This window comes from Juglans microcarpa x Juglans regia, chromosome 7S, assembly GCF_004785595.1.
Source record: "Juglans microcarpa x Juglans regia isolate MS1-56 chromosome 7S, Jm3101_v1.0, whole genome shotgun sequence".
Taxonomy (NCBI): domain Eukaryota; kingdom Viridiplantae; phylum Streptophyta; class Magnoliopsida; order Fagales; family Juglandaceae; genus Juglans; species Juglans microcarpa x Juglans regia.
Genome location: NC_054607.1, coordinates 14032916 through 14042328, shown reverse-complemented (window position 1 = coordinate 14042328; position 9413 = coordinate 14032916). Strand labels below are relative to the sequence as shown.

Genomic DNA, 9413 nt, shown 5'->3' with positions numbered 1-9413 from the left:
TAACAAATTCCTTTGGCCATAGATAGTGTTGCCAATTTTTCAAAGCCCTCACCAAGGCATACATCTCCTTATCATAAGTGGGGTAATTTAGGGCTGCCCCACTCAACTTTTCACTGAAATAAGCAATTGGATGGCCTTCTTGCATCAAAACAGCTCCAATACCTATTCCTGGAGCATCACACTCAATTTCAAAAGTTTTAGCAAAGTTACGTAAAACACAAAGGTGCATTAGTTAACTTTTCTTTGATCAGACTAAATGCCTCTTCTTGTTCTTTCCCCACTTAAACGGTACATTTTTCTTGATGACTTCAGTGAGAGGGGCGCCTAAGCTACTAAAATCACGCACAAACCGTCTATAAAAGCTAGCTAAGCCATGGAAACTCCTCACTTGGCTGATTGTTGTACGCGTTGGCCACTCATGGATTGCCTTCACCTTTTCCTCATCCACCTCAATTCCTCTCTTACTAACAACAAAACCAAGAAATACAAGCTTATCCGTGCAAAAAGTGCACTTTTTGAGGTTAGCAAACAACCTTTCTTTCCTTAGAATTTCCAAAACATATTTCAAATGCGTTACATGTTCTTCCAAGTTTTTGCTATAGATTAGGATATCATCAAAATACACACCTACAAACCTACTAATAAATGCTCGCAAAACATGGTTCATCAAATGCATAAATGTGCTCGGAGCATTAGTTAAACCGAAAGGCATCACTAACCACTCATACAAACCATATTTAGTCTTAAAAGCAGTTTTCCATTCATCACCTTCTTTCATCCTAATCTGATGATATCCACTCTTAAGATCAATTTTTGTAAAGACACAAGAACCATGCAATTCATCCAGCATATCATCTAATCTAGGAATGGGATGACGATACTTTACCGTTATGTTGTTGATGGCTCGGCAGTCAACACACATCCTCCATGTTCCATCCTTCTTAGGAACTAATAACACCGGAACCGCATAAGGACTCATACTTTCAGGCACATACCCCTTCTCCAATAATTCACTGACTTGGCTTTGAAGTTCCTTGGTCTCCTTGGGATTACTCCTATAAACAGGTCGGTTTGGAATTGATGCACCAGGTATGAAATCAATTTGATGTTCAATCCCTAGGATTGGAGGTAAACCATAAGGTACCTCTTCAGGAAGGACATCTTCAAACTCCTGCAAAAGAGAAACAATATCGCTCAGCAAAGCACCGACGAGATCATTAGTACATAAAAGAGCCTCCTTGTACATGAGTACAATAAGGGGCTGGTGTGAAAATAATGCTCTCTTGATCTCACTTTTTTTTGCGATGTAATTGAATTTTTCCTCTCTTGCTCTCATTATGGCCCATCCTCTCTCTTTCTTTTTCACTCTGATCAATGTTTTTCTCTCCTTTTTTCTTAAACTCTCTTTTTTCAGTTTCGGCCTTCCTTTCTTTTTCCTTTTTTTTTTTCATTTGATCTTTGTAACTTTAATTGGTCCTCCCTGACCTGTTTTGGAGTTAATGGCACAAGAGTAATAGGTTGCCTTTTAAAAGTGAAAGAATACTTATTTGTGAATCCATCATGAGTAACCCTCAGATCATACTGCCATGGTCTTCCCAGTAGTGAATGGCATGCGTGCATAGGAACCACATCACAAAGCACCTCATCCTCATATTTGCCAATGGATAATGCCACCAACACTTGTCTTGTCACCTTGATTTCGCCACATTCATTCAGCCACTGAAGCCGATAAGGTTGAGGATGTTTCAAGGTAGTTAAAGCCAATTTCTCCACCAAATAAGTGCTGGCTACTTTTGTGCAACTCCCTCCATCAATATTGACACTGCAAACTTTGTTATTTACAAAGCACCGAGTATGAAACAAGTTCTCCCTTTGGTTACTTTCTTCCTCCTTAACCTGCACATTGAGAACTCGCCTTGCTACCAATAAATCTCCAACCACAGCATTTTGCTCATCATCGACATCCTCCAAAGATGGCATATCATCATTATCTACTTCTTCCTCATTTTCCGAGTCAAGCTCTCCTTGGGCGTTTATCACCATCACCCTTTTGTTTACACACTGGCTGGCTATGTGTCCCCGCCCTTGACATTTAAAACACTTAATATCACGTGTTTTAGAACTTGAAGTCACGGTGTTACCTAAAGTAGTGGCGGTCTTTGGGTTGGCACTCTTAGATGATTCAAATTTTGACTTATTTTGTAGCTGCTCGTCCCTTTTTGGAGCTGCTGTCTTCCACGAGCTAGTGGTAGCCATAGGTTGTCCCCTCCTAGCCAATCTCTTTTGTTTGAATTGTTCCTCCACCTTTATGGCTTGATGCACCATATCTGTCAACTCAACAAAGTGCTGCATCTCGACTATATCCGCAATCTCACGATTTAAACCGTGCAAAAACCTAGCCATGGTGGCTTCCCGGTCCTCTTCTACATTAGCCCGGATCATAGCTACTTCCATCTTCTTGTAATACTCATCCACACTCTTAGAACCTTGAATTAACCTCTGCAATTTTTGATACAATCCCCTATAATAGTGGCTGGGTACAAAACGCTTCCTCATAAGCATTTTCATTTCCTCCCAAGTGTCCACGGGTGGCTCTCTATTCCTCCTCCTATTAATCAATAATTGATCCCACCAAACAATGGCATAATCGATAAATTCAATTGCAGCCAACTTAACCTTCTTTATCTTTGTGTAGTTGTGATAATCAAACACCATCTCCATTTTAGTTTCCCACTCCAAATAAACTTCAGGATCATTTTTACCTTGAAAAGATGGGATTTTAATCTTTATATTTCCTAAATCATTATCCCTCCTTGGCCTACCCATCCTAGCTTCTCTATTTCTATACCCACGATCAAACCTGCCTCAGTTCAGATATGGCTCATCAAACTCCTCTAACTCCGCCTCCCCCTCAACATTCCGCCACGGAACACGTCCACCTTGCGGCCTATTGGGGATGTCAAACTCCTCTGGCCCCTAGGAGTTTCTGCTTCTACCCTGTCCAACCTTTCATGAATAGGTTCTAATTCAGCCCTAACATACGCCTCATCTCGCCTAACATTGCTCGCATTTGGAGGTTCGGAACTGGCGGTTGTCGAAATTCTTCGGTTGTGTCTTCTTCTTGATTATTAGACATGTTTAAAATCTGCAAAACAAGGTTAGAATCCTCACAAGCACTCCCTCACGTGTTTCACTCAAGAATTGTTTTTTTTCACTTTAAACGGCTTTTACCCTCTTATGATCTCACACACTCTTGCCTTTTTCTACTCTTTTGTGTCTTCTTGGATTCTTAATCGAACTTCAAGAAAATAATTCAAAATAATCCAGTAGCAATTCAAAAAATGAGAAGAACAACCAAAACTTATCAAAAGGTCAAGAACTTGAATAAGGAGAGAGAAACAAGATTGAAAGGAAGAAGTTTCCGTACTGGAATCGTTTTTTTTTTTTTTTTTTTTTTTTAACAGCAAAGAACAGGAAATAGCACAAAAATAAGAGATAGTCAAACTTATCTTAGAACCAAAGCTCTGGTACCAAAATGATATGAACTCCACCAACAACTGTGATGAAACCCGATAACAATGATGGCTTGGAACCCCAAGATTTGTTCAGCCTCGACCAGTCACCCAAATAGATGAAAAACCAAGCCCACGAAGGATTGAAATGCCACACCAAGAAATCTTAAGAGTCTCTTCAGAATCAAGGTGATAAGTTTGGAGCTTGAATGCAACAAGATTAACTTGATAAGTTCAAAGAGTTCTTTGAAGAACCAGGAGGAACACAAGACCTCACATAGACAATAAGCTTTTGAAATTCCAAATCTGATAATAAAACTCGAAATGCCCTTCTATATACTTGGAACAACCCTCCAAGAATAGGAAAAGTCATAACTACAGTTTTAAAAACAACACAAATATTAACATAAACATGCCCCACGTTTTTTTGGGCCTCTCGGACTTCTAGAGGCAGCCAAAAATAACTAAATGACTAGATTCAATGTATTTAACATACCCAGCCAAGACCTTGTTCATTCTCCTATTTAATATCCTTGAAACTCAACAAATTCACTTCCTTTAATGGTCAGACCATGCATCATGTTTCTGCTTGCTAATTAGCCTCTTCAATTGCTTTGATAACATGGAATAAGCCTTGATTATTATTTGAGCCCATCTTGGTCTTTTTAGAATCAGCCCAATTCTCTTGGATTAGCCCATTTAGTGCTTCCTTGAAATGTTTGGCTCTAAGTCTTGTAATTGGGCCACTAGGAAGTGACAAAGGGTCTTGTGCAAATTCAGCTACATTCCCACTCATATGATCAGCATGTCCGGCTCCTTCGTTTGCATCAGTTGATCTTAGGATGATGTTATGAATGCGTTAGAAGTATGATTTGTTTTTTTGGAATTCTTGCAGATGTTTTTATTAAGGTCAAAAGTTGTGACTTATGGTGTTTACTTTTGTTAAAAAGTTTGGTGTTGATGATTAGCTTTTTCTTAATGGATATTTTAAGTGCGTTTTTAAACTTAGGATAGGAAGTTGTTTGTTACAAAATTTTGGTTTAATCATTGGTTTTGATGATGGAAGAAATTGCAACCAAAATCAAGAGAAATGGCCTTTGAATGTTTCGGCCATTGTCAGTTTTCCATAGTTGTGAATGGTGTTAAATTTTTCTGAGTTGATATTTAAGTCTAGGACAAAATTTACATGAGGAATGTAAATTTTGGCAATTTTTTTGGAGTTAGGATGTGAAATCCTTAAGTTAGGAGTAAAATGGTCATTTTTGCACATGTAGAGGGTAAAATGATAATTTTATTCTAAATTGTCTCTTTTCACATTTCTAATTGTTAGTACAAAGTTCTAACTTTTAGAATACCCTCTTACAGTTGCTCGTGTTTCGCGCTTTAATCTGAACGCGACAATCGAGGTAAGTTAGCTCTTAACTTACTATCAGTTTACTATGTATGTGTGATGGGTAAGGGAACTACAGTTTATGCTTGTATGTTGTTATATATGCCATGCCATGCTATATCATCACATGTTTATCCATTACACGAATTATTTTGTCACGAAAATCTTATCTGTTACATAATATATTCTGTCACATGTTACTATCTGTCACAAGTATGTCAGATTATGTATGCCATCTGTTACACCTATATCATGTCACAAAATATTCACTGTTACATGTTATGCCATGTTATGAAATATTGTCCGTTACATGTTATGCCATGTCACGAAATATTGTCTGTTATATGTATGCCATGTTATGAAATATTTTCTGTTACATTTATATTTCAAAGTATGTCATGTCTGTCATCTTACGTTCAAGTCAATAGGTTGCGAATGAGGCCTTACTAGCTGGTCACCGGAGTGTGCCAAGCACTAACGCCGATGTAGCCACACTTTATGTTACGTGTGTCCGTAACAAGTGGGGCACAAGCAATTCATGGGGCCACAACAACTGTGGAGCATATACTACGTGAGACATAGCAATTGTGACACGTAGAATACGTAGGGCTACAACAACTGTGGAGTACGTATTAACTCACTCACAGCTGGTATAGACACATGTGTTGTGATGCGGTAATCGGCAGGGACACACGGCTCAAAGGGACCTGTGTAGCACCTGTATGGTCACTTTTATTTATTAAGTCTATTGAATAAGATTCCAAGTTCATCTATTTCACATTCATGTTTATGGCATGTTATGTTCATGTTCATGTTATGTTCAAGTTCACATTTAAGTTATGTCATGTTCACTTTCACGTTATGTTCCAAGTTTACATTTATGTTATGTCATGCTCAGGTTTATGTTATGTTCAAGTTCATGTTCAAATTATGTATGTTCATGTTCATGCTATGTTTTAAGTGCATGTTATGTTTCAAGTTCACGTTCATGCTATGTTGCTAGTCCATGTCATGTACATATCATGTCACGTCAAGCTATGTTTCAGATTCAGTTCAAGTTATGTCATTTATGCCATGTTGTATGTCAAGTTATGCTATGCTTACTTATGACTTTGATTATGCATTCATGCTTTTACTGCCATGCATGCATCATTAACCTGTGTGGAAGGCTTCTATTAACTTGCTGAGATTTGTAATTAAATCTCACCGTGGTAGTCCCAACTACCATTCCCCCCTGAATGGTAGGCGATGTGTCAGGATCAGAGCAAAGAGCAGACACTGGCAGACTGGAAGAGGTTGACTAGAACCTATAGATGCAACACGAACCTTGTAGCCTCTATAGTTAGGTCTTTGGATAGTATTTCGGCATCGTTAGTCGAGTTACCCGAGTTACTCAACGAACTAGCCCAATAGTATATTTTGGCAATGTAATTATGAAGTCAGGTCTCCGTTGTTTTGAGATTACAGTCTTCTGAGACCCATGCTGTAATCGTGGATGTTTTAAGTATGCATTGTTTATGTTTTAACTATTTGGGATATTATAAGTTTGGTGCATAGTACTGCTCAAAAAAAAATTATCCGCTGTAAATATTGCATAATGCTGGATTCATGTTAGGAACATTGCATCTTATATGTCATGAACGAGGGCAGGTAACCTTGTGTTGCATGTCCTGACGCTTCGGATGTCCATTCGATCCCAAGCGGAATCTGGGGGTGTCACATTGGAGGTCTTACCATGGTTGAAAGGAAAACTCTAGGGGCGTGTGGGATGGGCTTGGGAAGAAAGGAAACCAATGGTATGGTGTATGTGGGGTCCAATTGGAAGAGTGATATGAATACTAAGTTTGGGCTTCAAGTGTTGAATTCACATTGGGCAATTATTAATTCCTTTTATGTGGGCTTAGAACTGGACTTATCCATGGGTCCCATATCCAGATTTTATTGCACCTTTCCTTGTCCTCAATAGTTCACTAGGTTGGATCTTAATCTTGGATTTCACCAACTACTAAGTTGGGCCTAATGTCTTGTGTCCATCAAGTGGGGCCTAATAGTCTTATCTCTACTTAGTTGGGCCTAAGGTATTTGTATCTATCCCTAGCCCTCTCATTTGGGTAAGGTAGGGCCCTTATTAAACCACTCTTGGGCCTTCTCCAAATCGATCTAGTATTTTAGCCAAGTCATTTAGCCCACCAAGGTGGCAGGTCTCCCATATGCCATGTCTCCTTCTTCCCTTGGCCTCTTGGCACATTTTTCTTAAAATTAATATAGCACTAGAAATTTCTAATAACTCTAACTCATCCAATAGTGTAAGCTTCTATGTCAACTCAAAAAGTTTCCTTTTCTCAAGGATCAAAATTTCTAGTTAGCTAAGGTCATGGTTACTAGGGCCAAGGCCTAAGTTGCTTTTAAGTGGGGTGTCACAACATCCATGCCATTTATCATGCATGCATATGTATACTATTGGTAGTTTAGTAGCTTAATAGTTGAGATTTGTAAACAAATCTCACTTGGTAGTCTCAACTGCCTTTCCCCCAGAATAGTAGACGATATATCAAAAACTCAAGAACCCATGCACGATAGACTAGATGAGGTCGAATTATCCACAATGCGACAACGAGGAATTGATAGCTTCAGTTATCCACTTTTTGGATGTCATCTTAGATATCATAGCCTAGCCGCGTGATTAGCTCAGTAATTTAGTGTTGTAGTTTTATTTCATGTATGTAATTATGGAGCGCTGTCTCTAGTACTTATTTTGTTACAAACCCGTTGGACAAGTGTTGTAACCCTTTTGGATATTAGTTTATAATGTGATTTATGAAGTATGATATTTTTGGGATATGGTACTTTTAATATATTGAGTATTGCTCAAAGAAACAAATTATCCACTACAAATATTGCATATTGTTATATGCATGCTAGGTGACTGCATCTTTAACTATCATGAATAAAGGTATGTAATTTTATGTTGCATGTCCTGATGCTTCAAGCTTCTTCAAGTCCCAAGCAAGAGTTGTGGGCATCACACTCGCTAACTAACACCCATAATTAGCCTTGAAGTCCTAAAGCAATGTGGGTGATAGCATCTCCAACCCATCTGATGCGGTGTCTTGAGGGATAGTGCAATGCGTCGTCGTCAAAATCGCAATTCATATTGACAAGTAGCGCGGGATCAATCTTAGGTGAAATCCCTTTGTCATCACTGTTGGAAGTTGGTCTCTTCTTGAGATAGCGGTGTTGAGGAGCGGATGACATCGATGTTCCAAAAGTCTTGGTCATCTGCAAAGCATTGCGCTCCTCTACATCACGACTTGACTCTACTTCCTTTTACGATCTCCATGCTTGGAATCGTGTCCCATACTATCTTGGATTTGGTTTGTCTCTATTTTCCAAAACGAATCACATTCCTCGTATGTGATACCTTGATATAATTGGAGTGGTCATTTTGGTGTAAGAAAGACTCTAGATGTGTTTCATGAACATTTGTGGGAATATTGTTTGTCATTCATTGAGTTTACATATAATTGGAGTGTTCATGCTACTACTAAATTTTCACCTTTTGAAATTGTTTGTAAACTTAATCCATTTATTCCTTTAGATTTAATGCCTTTGCCTATTGATGACAAGAGTAGCTTGGATGGACTTTTCCAAATTCTTGAACAAACTAATGATAATGCATATCAAGTGGATCTTCCAGGTAAGTATTATGCTATTTTCAATGTTACTAACATTTTTCCCTATGATGTAGATGGAGATTCGAGATTGAATCCTTTTGAAGAGAGGGGAATGATGGGCACCAAGATGGACCTAGTCTTAAATATCCTTTGCAAGTTCCAGATGGGCTAATTACAAAGTCAAGAGCCAAGAAGATTAATGAGGCATTGCAATGATTGGTGCAATCCACTTGAGACGAGTCTAGCAAGAGCCCAACAATCAAGATGGGCTTGAAGGATGAAGATCCAGTTTTGATTCAATTGATTCAAGCTTTGAAAAAGGGCAACAACATGACTTAAAGGCTTTGGGCACTTGAAGGATTTCAACTTGTTTAATTCATTTAAATGACTTATTTTATTAGTTTACAATAATTGGGTTTATTATGAGAAAGACTTATGGGGGGCATCTATTCAAGAGCATATTGAAAAAGTTATTATTTTGTTGAATTGGGATTTTTGGGAAAGCCTTGTATTTTCGTCAAGGGCTTATTTGGAAAGTTACTTTTTAGAAACTATTTCAATAAGTTACTGCTGTCGTGATACTATTCATCTAGGGGCATTTTGGATAAAAGGGGCATTGTTTTGGCCTAGGGTTAATTGGGTTTAGGAATTTAAATACTTGTTGCCATCCAACACAAGGCTTAGACAATATTAAATTTTCATTGTGAGTTGAGTTTACTCCTCTTGTTCTTGATTGAACTTTTGAACTCATCAAAGGTAAATCATAACTTTTTTGGCGTTCCTCCTTATAATTTGGGTTCTTGAGATGGGTTCTTCAACGGGTCTAGATTTTAATAT

The 9413-nt window shown here is 38.3% G+C and overlaps 1 protein-coding gene across 1 annotated transcript; it reads right to left on the bottom strand.

The window, feature by feature from the left end:
* Positions 1-247: 247 nt before the first annotated feature.
* LOC121240848 lies at positions 248-2721 on the bottom strand. The gene is made up of 3 exons (XM_041138375.1): positions 1486-2721; positions 887-1171; positions 248-784 (listed from the first exon to the last, which is right to left on the bottom strand). The coding sequence occupies exons 1-3, from the start codon at positions 2719-2721 to the stop codon at positions 248-250; spliced, it is 2058 nt and encodes a 685-aa protein (XP_040994309.1).
* Between the last annotated feature and the right edge of the window lie 6692 nt (positions 2722-9413).